General features: G+C 46.1%; 1 protein-coding gene and 1 pseudogene across 3 annotated transcripts in view; one reads left to right on the top strand and one right to left on the bottom strand.

Moving 5' to 3' along the window:
• Nucleotides 1-1,622: 1,622 nt before the first annotated feature.
• Nucleotides 1,623-1,737, bottom strand: LOC136654507 (5S ribosomal RNA; annotated as a pseudogene).
• A 3,586-nt stretch (nucleotides 1,738-5,323) lies between these two features.
• Nucleotides 5,324-12,609, top strand: part of MLLT6 (MLLT6, PHD finger containing) — a 111,016-nt gene continuing 103,730 nt past the window's right edge. For all 3 annotated transcript variants that reach the window (XM_066627167.1, XM_066627168.1, XM_066627165.1), the window contains exon 1: nucleotides 5,324-5,563. In XM_066627167.1, the coding sequence (XP_066483264.1) occupies nucleotides 5,455-5,563 (109 nt within the window). In that variant the 5' untranslated portion in view covers nucleotides 5,324-5,454. The remainder of the gene's footprint in view (nucleotides 5,564-12,609) is intronic.

Below are 12,609 nucleotides of genomic sequence, written 5' to 3'. Positions count from 1 at the left end.
GATGCTATGGCTGAAACTTAGCAACAGTGGGAATGCCCTGAGCTTCTATTGCCACATATCAAGAATAAAATAAGGGGACATTTGCCTGCAGATTCTGTTGTTCTTCTGGCAAATTAAATGGTTCACACATTTAGATTTGTCACTTGCTGCAACACTATTTTAATGTGTGAAGGGGCCATCACCGACATTGCACTGCAGATATAAATTTTACGGCCCAGTTCTATAGGGGCCTTGCACTACCAGAATTAGTGTTTCAGCAGTGCAAGGTCCTTTATGGCTGTCGGAAAACATGACATACCATTCAGTATGGCCGGGCCACCACTGCCACCAGTGGTGGCCTGGAAAGGAGACTTTGCGCCAGTAAGTCCATGGGGGGTTGGAGGGAGGTGGGGAATAGGTGGAATAGGAAGGGGGCAGTATCGGTGCTAGCAGCTGCCAATATCCTGTCCCCCTTAGTGGCCTCGGTTCGCCTTCCCGAGTCCTCTTGGACTTTTGCCAGCTAAATAGCTGGTGCAGCTAAATTGCTGGTCCAAGCAGACCTATGCAGGCAGCAGAGGCTTCCCCCCAAGCAAGGAAACAAATGTTCCCTTACCTGGAGGTGACTTCTGGGGCTGCTCCCCCCCATCCTGAAGGATGCAGCACGCACTCCAGTAGCGCAGCTGCATCAATGCACACGTGTGTGTAAAAGGATTGGGTCGTCAGTTGCTGAAATTTCAGATCAGCCCAAACATAATACCTTTCTATACAGACCTTTCCAGCTACTTGTCCTTAGTGCGCACAACTCCATCACTTACATAGGCTTGCTGTAGGCTTAAGGACAACACTTACTGTAGGCTTGAGGACAGGCGGCTGACTGCGTGAACTGACTCCACTGAAAAGCATTGTGTTTGCGGGGAGGTGAAGTGTTCTATCTGTAGTGTTATATTTGTGGGAGCCCATTCACACATGCACGAGTGATTTCCCCCTCTCGGGTGTATAGTAATCCACAACACAGAAATCAAGGATGTACTGTATGTTCATAGGTGAGCCAGCCTGTAGACACCCTCTTTGGTGGATGACCACCCTGATGCAGTGCTCTATTGCTGCTCTGATGCTTACCTGCATTGACTGCTTGGATCAGAACAGCACTGTGACAGCAAGTGGAGTGAGCAGGCGGATATACCTGTATTCCTCCACTGAGATAGGTGGGTGGGGCTGTGGTCAGGAGGATTTCATGAACACCCCACTCACACCATTAGCAAACCTCTTGGTGTCACCTCTGAGAAGCCTTCATTGCTTCTTTTCCTTCTCCCACTCCCTGAACTGGAAAAGGAAGAAGAAAGTAGAAGAGGAAGTGTGAAGGAGAGGAGAGTGGTGGGCTAGAGACTCTCTAACCCAGCACTCTCCTCTCCTCCATACTTCCTCTTCTACTTTCTTCTTCCTTTTCCAGTTCAGGGAGTGGAAGGAACAGAATTTTGAACATTACCAGGAGAGGAGAGGCTGCTTCAGGCACCAAGAAGTCTTGGGCTGGCCCAGTAAGCAACAGCCTGCATGATCAGATTCATGTAGTTGGCTGGAGAATGTGATAGCTGGGTATTCATGGTATTGGTTGGCAACCTTCAGTCTCGAAAGACTATGGTATAAGCCTACAGCACCTGATATTCCCAGGCGGTCTCCCATCCAAGTACTAACCAGGCCTGACTCTGCTTAGCTTCTGAGATCAGACGAGATCAGGCATATGCAGGGTAACAGATAAGAGGAAAATCAGGCTTAGAAGGGAAAGAACTGAATATCCCAAAAGGAATCCTAATTAATGGATTGCTGAAATTGGCAGTCCAACAGCCGAAGGATAGATAGGTACTTTTTCTGCAGCCAAAGCCGCTCATCCTTGTCCAAACCTTGAACAAATGTCTTTTCAGTTGCGATTTTCTCTCTCTCTCTCTCTCTCACACACACACACACAAATGCATACCCACCTTAACTTCCTCTTTGAAAACCATCTGTTTGAATGCAGTCACCTGAGGAGAGAAGTGGAGTGTTAGGGGATATCTAAACAGACTTCCCCCAATTCAGTCCACTTGTCGCCTTACCTATTCCATTGGCCCTGTCTAACCCACCAAGTAGATGAGTTCAGCCCCAATCCAGCTACATGTATTGCATGCTACTTTGCCTGTTCGAATGAAAATTCAATGCAATAGTGTAAGTATTAGCAGCACAAATCACATGCTTTGGCTGGGGGGGGGGGGAAGGATGGGTGGATATGAGATGAGTGCAATTTGTCACCACCACCATCACGATTCCAGCAGGTGATTGGATCCTATTTATTTATTTATTTGTATCCAATCCAGTTCATTGAACCAATTGCTCCCAGTTAGGGCCTAAGGCCCACCACGCTAGGGTAAAAATAAAAAAAATAAAATTAATATTTTTACTAAATCATTTCAGAGACACTAAAACAAGTGATTTGGTAACTATTTACTATTGAAAGGTAATCTATACATTGTGTTTGTTTACTTGTAGGCTTACATGTATGCAATTTTATATTAAAATGTGCTTAGATCCATTTGGTCCATTAACTCACACGCACTTTTTAAGCACACATTTTGATTGCTTTCCATTCTATCCTAGAGACATAAAGTCTATAATAAATTTTATTTCTAACACCCTAAAGACCTTGGCTGTGAATCTGGGGTCCCGCAAAAAGTGTTTCCAATTGGGCCCGCAGTTCCTAAGGCCGGCCCTGATCCAACCCTTTCCCCAAGGAACTCAAGGCAGCATATATAGTTCTGCTTCCCTTTTGTCCTCACAGTAAGCCTGTTAAGGTAAGTGAAAGTGACTGATCCAAAGTCACCCAGGGAGTTTCTTTCTGGCAGGGTGCAGATTTAAATATGGGTCTTCCCCAGTCCAATTTCAGGTGAGTTGTGTAACACCTAACTTGGCTGCCACTGAAAATACCAAGCAGAAAATACAGGGTACAAAAATGCTAGCCAGGGTGGACTCCCAGTGGGAGAGAAGCATGGTGTTTTGCTCTGAGCAGGTGGGATGATGGGACACTGGAAATGTGGGAGGGCTTTGTGGTTGGAGAAGCAGTCGTGTTCTGCTTTGACTTCCGAGCTGAAATGTCTGAATTCTGAGCTATGCAAATTAACAACACGAGCGCACTGTGTAATGTGACCTTTGGGTGATTGTGGCTTCAGTTTGAAGCCTAAATGTTGATGTCATTTCCAGCCATGACATCACTTCCAGGTTAAGGACATCACTTCCAGTGGGTCCTGACAAATTGTCATTCTAAAAAGTGAGTCCTGGTGCTAAAAAGTTTGAGAACCACTGCTCTCACCTATATCAGGGTATTGCTTCATATTCTCCTCCAGGAATAGGATTCCAGAGATGTTATGAATTAGACTGTGTGTCATTCTGTGTATAAAGCAAGGGGCTCTACCTCTCCTTGTTAAGGGTGATGGAATGAGAACAGCCCATAGGGAACCCACTGACCCATGGAATTAATTGTGGCATTTGCTATCACCAGACGTGGTGATGGCCATTGGCTTAGATGGCTTTAAAAGGTGATTCCAGAAATGTTTGGAAGAATAGAGTATGAATGGAGATTGGCCATGACAGCCTATTGAAGATTCCATGCTCAGCAGGTGAATCTCAATTGCTGGGATGGGGGGGGGGAACACCAGGGGCAATGGTGGCTCCAGAAATAATATTGGTGGGGCAGAGAAGGTGCATTTCTGAGGATGAGCTTTGTCCCATTGGTTTGATTTCTGAAAGGGGAAAAAAATACTACATTTCATGTTACTGTAATGTTCCCATCCCAAACTATTCCTAAAAATACAGCTGTGCTGTATCAGGCCCTTGGTCCATTGGCTCAGTATTGTCAACACTGACCGGTAGTAGCTCTCCAGGGTTTCTGGATTTTCCTCATTTAGGCATTGATTTGATTGATTGATTGATCATAAAGAATACTTTTGAGTACCGGTAAATGAAAAATGCCTTTCCTTCAAGTACCCACAGGGGTCCAGCAAAGGAGGCTAATTGGGAAGTGAGCTACTCGTGGGGGCACTTGCCCCCGCTCTGCCCCCCTATCCAAAGGAGTGTTGTGGCCTTTATGTCCTGCTTGAGGGCATCCTGGAGGATCTGAAGATCTGATTAATGGGATGCTTGGACTTGGAAGACCTGGTCTTGATTCAGCAGGGCTTCTCTTAGGGGGGAACAAAACAGTGATTTAGGAAGTGGGTGGCTGGGGCTGCAGGGAGGAAGCCACCCCGAGATGTTTTTTCAAGAAGAAAAACTTATTTCTTTTAAACTAATTTTAAAATTGTGTGCGTATGTGTGGCCATTATTATTATTCATTTCATCCCATGACTATGACTGAAAATAATTGTGGGGGTGTGTGCCAAAAATTTATGGGCCCCAAGGTGCCAAATGACCTTGGTACGTCAATGCTCAGGAGAAATGAGTGGTGAGTCACATGAATTTGTGCGAAGGAGGTGCCCTTTACATCTTCCAGCCTCCGGCACCCAAATGTCTTGGCCCTGCCCCAAAGACACTTTCAAACAGGAACCCAAAATGACAGCAGGGTAATTCATGCCTTGATGAGCACCCACCAGGACGACCTTTGTGGTTCCTAAGAAATTCCTCTATGGAAATGTTGAGTCTCTCTTTTTTTTGGGGCAAGACAAACACGTTTCAGGATCTCTTTCAGTTCACACGCTCTGCTGGCCGCGTTATTCCCCCCACTGGCCAAAGGGTGGCGCTGGCGGAAGCCTCATCTGTCAAAGCAGGCATGTTACAGATAATAGGATTTAAGGGGGGGGGAGTGGATGGGTGGGAGATATTCATTCCTCTTTCTTTTAGGTCCTTTGCTTGATCGCTCCATATTGAAGAACAACAACAACAACAACAACAAAATGTGGGGAGGCCAGATCTGTTACCCTGGATGAAGAGGGCAGAAGAGAGAGAGGAAAACAAGACCCCCCCCGCCTCCCACAACCCATAACCTTAAATAATTTGGGGGGGGGGGAAGCAGGGGGTAAAAAAAACACACCCTCCCTCCCAAGTGAGGCAGCTGTTGTTGGAGCGCAGACTTTAGAAGCGCATGGATGGAGCCATGATTGCTGGGATTGTGGGCTGAGTGTGCAGCCAGGGCGACGTTGTGTGTGTGGGGGGGGACTGGAAGCTTGAGCTCCGCGCCAGCAGAAGCAGCACCACCAGCGATGCCTCCTCCGATCTCCCTCTGGAGAGAAACAATGTGGCGCTTGAGTGCCTGGGGGAAGCTGCAGAGCCCTCTGCTTTTCTCCCCATCCTAAGGGGGGGGGTTGGTTGGAGGGGGAGGAAAAAGGCGGATCGAGATTCAACCCACGAAGGAGAAGAGGGCGCGAAGTGGATGCGTCTCTCCGGGAGCCACCACAACAACCCAGCACCACAGGAGGCGAGTGGAGGGTCCTCAACCAAGAAGAAACTTATGGAAGAATGAAGGAGATGGTGGGTGGCTGCTGCGTATGTTCTGATGAGCGGGGCTGGGCGGAGAACCCCCTGGTGTACTGTGATGGGCATGGCTGTAACGTGGCCGTGCATCAAGGTAAGGAGAACCCCCCCCCTCGCCCACCCACCCTCTTCCCACCATCCCCTCCCCTCCAGCCAAGCTCTTGCCTGCATCCCAACTCTTGGGGCTGGGCCAGGAGAGAGACGTGGGCATTTGAATGGGGGGGGGGGTAGAGGAAGGTTGCAACAGGACACATTCCTCCCTCTCCTCTTATCCCCCCCCCTCTTCATCACCCTTTGCAAGCTTTTTTGGGGAGGGGGGGCACCTAAAAATAATAATATAAAATAATACAACATAAAGATCTGGTTTCTTAGGGAGGAACAAGAGTGGGAAGAGAGAAGGGGGAAATATGTTGTGAGGATGAGGATGGTGGTGGTGAGGAGGAGGAGGAGGAGGAGGGTTGCATTGTGAAGGATTCCAATTCCTATTGTTCTGGATAACGGTATTCTTGAAGGGGCCTTTCTTGGGGAGGGGGTTGCAGGTTTGCATAGGGTTTTAGGAAGGGGGGGCATCTGGTGGTTGCCTTTAGCTCAGTTTGTACATTGGGAGATAGGGGTTTGTTGTAATGTTGTGTGTGTGTGTGTGTGTGTGTGTTTATGGCTTTGTTTTGTATGCGTCTTGCACTGCACTGGCCTAGGGAAGGGCTGGGGGTGACATCTAGACAGCAGCCCAGACAGGAGGGGGGCGGTGGTGGAGGGCGAGGGGGGGTCCGCTTGTTGTGGCTTTTATTATGATCATCGTCATTTGACGTAGCTCCAGAGAGTGGTATGGCAGTGACCTCTGACTGTCTCCCTCAGCTTCCTTCCGGATTAGCTGGGATGCTATTATTAGCTCTCATATTTTTTTTTTTCTCCCTGGTTTGGGGGGGGGTGGGGTGGGCTGCAGCCTGGAGGTAAACTAAGGGAGAAGAATTGGTAGAGTGCTAATGTGGGACACTCATCACTTCATGTGCAAAAGGGCACCTTTGGGCAAGGAAATAGAGCTGAAGCCTGAATGAGCCCTTAGGCTCTCTCTCTCTCTCTGTGGTTACCTTAGTAGATCATTAACAGTGGAAACAGAAGGACAAGGAGGAGTCAGTCACCTGAGATGTACCCTGCCTCACATATCTAGGGTTATTAATGTAATGTTAACCCTTTCCAGCAGGGCTTGGGTGCCAACATGAGAACTGCCAGCTCTCAAGCACGCCTGGTTGCTAGATCCCATGTGCTACCCTCTCCGCTTCTACTTGCCACTAGTCTGAGATGTTCTGGTTATTTTGTGGTGGGGAAGGGGAAGGCACTCTTTGTCTATGCTCAATGACACTCTCTTCTTTGCACATGAAAACCTACTGGCTTGGACAGCTGCTTGAGGTTTGCGGTCGTCTTGTGTCACTAGTTTGCTATGTTTTGAATTTTATCTCAGCGTGTTCCATATGATGTGGGTATAGGTGGCTTTTAGTGCTGACCGCTATGGATAGCGGGATATTGAAATCTATGTGTTTACCTAGACTGTCAGCCCAATCCTGTGCATGTATACTCAGAAGTAAATCCCATTAGAGTCAATGGCACCTACTCCCATGAAAGTGTGGATAGGATTGGGCTGTGCATCTCTATTGATTATTATTAATAATAATAGTAATAATCTAGGAACTACTTTTCAACCAAAAATAAAAGTTCACAAGGTGTTTCAAATAGCAAAAGACAGAGAAAAAAAAAAGTAACTCTCTGTTGCAAAGAGTCTCCCAGTTGGAAAAAAAAGACACAAGGGAAACACCAGCGAACAGCCACTAGAGAAGATGCCATGCTGCTGAATAGGGACTGTTGCGCTCCCCTTGTTAGATATAAACACCACAGTTGTGCTTCCCTGCACAGTTAGCAAGGATTATATTCATATATAACTCCCAAAGAGGCATTTTTTTGTTAACATTTATCCTGCCCAAACTTACAGATTTGAAATTGCAATTTTACATATTCCCAGGCTGAACCTTGACATTGCAAATTGGTTTCACAGCTCAGTCTTATCTGAAGTGGAGTCCCATACATGGCCTTTGATGCATCCTGAATCGCCAGTGCATTGGAAAAAAAAAATTATGTGGGTATAGGCAAATGAGGGGAAAAAATCATTTTGCAAAGGGGAAACAAAAAAAAAACCATTGAAGGAGTTGGTGGTGGGGCAGAAGAATCCACACCTCCAATAGGTGAACCCCATGCCACTAGTCTCCTTTTCCTCAAAGAAGCTATATATCAATCCCTTTGCTTGGAGGCTCAACCAGCAAGATCCCTGTACGAAGGCTATTTGATCATTTATACAATGCTAGAAGTAATTTCCTATGTGCTGTATAACACCTAAATTTGACGTGCAGTAGCATCCATCCATGGTAATGGTTAAGCAATACATCTCTGTGCATGGAGGAGTCAGAAAGCTGACTTGAGCACTTCCATGGGCATTTTTGTCAGTGGCACCACAATAGGGTGGGACAAGAGACGAAAGGTCGCACTCACTGAAAGGGATGCTGTGCTTGGCAATGTGAGAGGCATTGCCTGGAACAGAACTGGCCAACTGCTGGGCTGTGGGGCTTGATTTGGCATTGAAAGCAATGTTGTCTGGCTCCTGGTGACTCTACCAAGTTGTGACCAAAGTTTGGTGAAAACTCTCTGAAGTGTCTCTATTAAGGACAAAGGGACCCTCTCCACTGCCCCATTATGCTTAAGTTGCAAGAAACTGCAATGATCAAGGTTGTTGTATCTCTCATTGGATTTTGCTTAGGAAGCCCCAGCCATATCTAGGGGTGTGTGTGTTTGTTCCACAGCTGTGTGAAATCTATCTCATTGCTAGAGGGTGGCAACTTTATGATAGAGCCTGATCATCCATGAGGAAGTCACCCTATGTGACAAAATACACTTCAGGTTCCCAGAACGGAGTCATCCAAAAGAGTACAGCAGGTGGTCTTCTGTTTGGCTGTCTGGAGCCTGCTTGTGAGCAGGAATGTTCAGTGTGGTGGAGCCAGAAAATAGCGAGAAAGAATGGGAGCATGTGAAGCTGCTCAGCCCCAAACATCCCTGCTATCTGTCATACTGAGGGACTCTTGGCAAACTGTAGCTAAGATTTTGGAACCTGTCATTTATTTACTGCCAGTGGTGTGCCAGGCAGTGATGCCATTTAGGAAGGACAGTGTGTGCATGTATGTAAACACACACACATGTGTTGCCTTTCTATAGACTACCTGTGATTACTCCTGAGTGCCAAGGTAGACATGATTGGGGGGTGGTAAATATGTTTGCTGATTCATAAAATCTTGCTTTTAACACCAAGAGAGGGGAGCAAGGGAGGGAAGCTGATCCTGTACTAGGCTATTTGCATCCTGGACAATTGTGTCAAATGCGTCCTGGTCATTGGCGTCACTGGACATTTGCATCTTTTTTTTTTTTGCATCTGGTTATTTGCATCCCACTATAACTGGACAACAAACAAACTGTAACTGAGCAACAAACCCCATGTTATATATCCTAAGCCTCTTATCCCAGCCTAACTCCCATCCTACCCTTGCATTTAAAAAAATAAAAAAACTGCATCTAATATATACATATATTGGGACTCAAATGTTTAGGACTCAAAAAGAGCGGATGCAAATGTCCAAGACTGGAATGCATTTCACCAGGACATTTCCTGGTTGTCCAGTTGTCCAGAAAGCAATGGTCCTCTCACTAGCTGAACCCTCTCCTGCCTTACTCCCCCTGCATCCCACTGTCTCTGGTACTTCCGTCTCCCTGCCCCACCCAGTTTACTTCTGATTACTGATCTAGAGTGGGAGAAAAGGGCTTGATGGAGTATCGGGAGGTAAGCCGGGGGACAAAGGTTCACCTCTCCTCAAGCATACACACTTTTTGGGTGTAAAAATAAGGCTTAATGTATACATGCTTTATATATGAATGGAGCTAACATGAGATCAGCAGTTGTGGCTGCCCCTGTGGTGTCTAGCACAGTGTCTAGATGCTCTCCCAAAGCATTTATACAGAAGTGGAACTTATAATAAGGACTTTTCCAGTCAACATGTACATACACCTTTCTTGCAGCCCCTAAAAACCCGAACCTATATCCAGTCAGCTTCACTGGGTGACCCTGATTTATGGTAATGAGAGAAAGAAAGAGCAATAAAATGATACGCATTGCAGCTAGGATATAAGTTATAACCTTTGGATAGTAACCTTTGGGCATCTCAAGAAGTCTTCCTTGTGATACTTGTGGCAACTTTTGGCATCTCCAGTTCCCTGCTTTTAGTGCTAAACTGGAAGCACTCCTTAGAAAGTGATGGGTGCCCATTTTTTCCCAAGAGTATCCCTGTGACATCAGAAAGCTCCACTGCACCCTCCGTTTGCCCAAACTGCCCTGCTGGCAAGCAGGAAGCTGAGGTGGATATTATGGATAAAATGAGGCAAATATTTAGAGATAGAGCATAAATTTTAGGGAGAAAGCAAAATGTTGGTTCTGTCTGTTCACCCCAAATGAGTGCAGTATTCCAATCTTCAGCACGTTTTGGGTGATACACTGATGTGTATAACTCCTTTTTTTTTTAAGTCCTTTGGATAATTGTCAAGTCACAGGGGAAAGGCTAAAAATGAAACATGCTGGTTGGTACTTTCCAGAACTAATCCATAGCAACAGTTCCTCTCTTTAAAAATAAAATTCATCTGATTGTCTTTCCCTTGTGAACCAGGGTACTTAAACGAAAAAAGAAGAACATGTGCAGAAAATAACCAAGACACATGAACAGGAGAGGAACAAAGGGTTAAGGACAGGGAATGATTAAGGGGAGTCATGTAGAAATGGAGGGAGTGTCATGGGAAAACAAGGAACTGTCTCTCTTGGCGCTAAGACATTATCTACTGTTATATAGTGATTGTGCTGGGGAAACAAACATGAGTGTAATCTAACATTTTTAAAGGAGTATCCCTTTCCTCGCTTGCCACAACTGTTATCATTTTCCTGCCCCTCGCTGAGTATGATCTTTTACCCAAATGTCCCAAACTAGGGTATCTAATCATCCCCAATTTCAATACGCACAGGTGTCCTGTTCTTCAGAGTAAGCGTTGTGGTTTTTCACATACCTAGAGGTCTTTCTTGTTTTCTTTCTCAGAAATACTACAATCAAGCTTTCGAGGTTTTGCTCGCTTTGCTGACAGACATTAAAATTGTCCCCCTTACCTTACCCCCCCCGTATTTTCTTTTTTTTTTTGTCTTGCACAAGGTGGTCAGGGACCTGTCTATTTTGTAAATGCCAGATTTGTTTTCTGAGTGCAGAGATAAGCATCTTGATTTCCACTTAACAAGTCTCTAGTCCACAAGACTGAGAAAATACATTAGAAACTGATATTGCTTGGTGAAATTTCAGAAGCTGATTTGTGGCACTGAGAAGGAATTTCACTGGGAAAGTCCTTAAAGAGGCATTTCCATGGGATGGTTAGAGTTGTTCAAAGTCAGAAGCCAGCTCCTTCCTCCCCTCCTCCACCGTACTTATTAGTAGAGGAAATTAGTGCTGTGTCTGCACACAGTGGCTGGGCAAACTTTTAGGGATTTTTGAAGACTTGGTGAAATCCATGCATTCATTGGTCCCGCCCCAAGGCAGATGATTAATTCACAAATGTTCCTTAAATAATCTGCCTTGGAACCAATACATGCATAAGCTAAGACTGCAATCTTATCCACACTTACCTGGGAGTAAGTCCCATTGAACTCCACTTACTTTTGAGTAGACATGCATAGGATTGCACTGCAGATTCCCTCAGAAGAAGATTTTGATGTGCTGAAATAAGTATAAAACCATGTATAATTTAATTAGCTGGTGGAGTATAAAATTTAAGGCGCTGAGCTGTGAATTCAGTTGTTTCTGGCTCAAATAGTTCAGAAAAAGTCCTTTTGTTTGTCATTGCCAGTCAAACTTTTGCTGGCAGTGGAAGCCTCCTGGATGGAGATATAGAGCTGGATATCATTTGTACACTGGTGGCATTGGTGGATGAAGGAAGCCTCCTGGATGGAGATATAGAGCTGGATATCATCTGCACACTGGTGGCACCCAATCCCAAGCTCCCAGATAAGTCTCCCAGCAATTTCATGTAGGCGTTCAGCAGCACTGGGGCCCAAATTGAATGCTGTGGGACACCGAAAGTCAGAGATCATAGTGTTAAGCAGGAATCCCCCAGAATCACCATCTGCAGTCCACCTTAGGAACGACCTGAACCACTGTACACTTTGCACCCAAGCCCCCAACCTGGCAGGTACTCCAGGAAGATTCCACTGTTGATGGTATAGGAGGCCATTGAGGGGTGCAGTAGAACCAACAGGGATGCACTTCCCCTCCTAATTTCCAGTGTAAGTCATTCACTAGGGCAACCAAGGCTGTCTCTATACCAGATCTTGGCCAGAATCCAAACTGAAAAGGATCTAGATCAGAAATCAGTCTCTGATGTCCTGGTACTTTTCTGTACATTTCGATAGCTTTCCTAAAATTTAGGGTTAGAGACTGACCAGTTATTAATGCAAAGTGAGGACCAAGGAGGGCTTCTTCAGGAGAGGGTAGACTACTGCCTTTGAAGACATGATGGAACCACACTCTCCCAAAGAAATGCATTAATCGTCCTTCCTGTCCACTCAGCCAGTCCCTCTTGGGGAGCTTTTATAAGCCAAGACGACCAGGGTCAAGCATGCTTGCTGTCGGCCAAACACTCCCAAGAATCCTATCCACATCCTGAAGATATACCAAATGAAAGGAATCCATAATAGCCGGATAATGAGATGCAGAGGGTGTGTCCTCTGACGCTGACAATGTGAAGTTAGGCAGCCCAATCCCTAAGTTGCCCGGCACCCAGATGAGCAGCAGCACCAAAATGATACCCTATGCATTGCATCCACATAGGATGCATAGGATACCATTGCATCCTATGGGTGCCGTGGTAGCTGCTGGGGTCTCCTCAGGGAAGGGGACATTCATTCCCTTTTCCTGGGTAAGGGCACGGGCCCTGCAATGGGTCTCCTCCAGTCTGTGCCAGCTGAAGAGCTCCAAGTTGGGCTTTTCAGCCTGACGCAGAGCATTGGAACAGGACTATCAG

This window comes from Tiliqua scincoides, chromosome 5 (assembly GCF_035046505.1).
Source record: "Tiliqua scincoides isolate rTilSci1 chromosome 5, rTilSci1.hap2, whole genome shotgun sequence".
NCBI classification, from domain to species: Eukaryota; Metazoa; Chordata; class Lepidosauria; order Squamata; family Scincidae; genus Tiliqua; species Tiliqua scincoides.
Note: the sequence above shows the minus strand (reverse complement) of the source record. Positions and strands in the feature narration are given on the sequence as shown.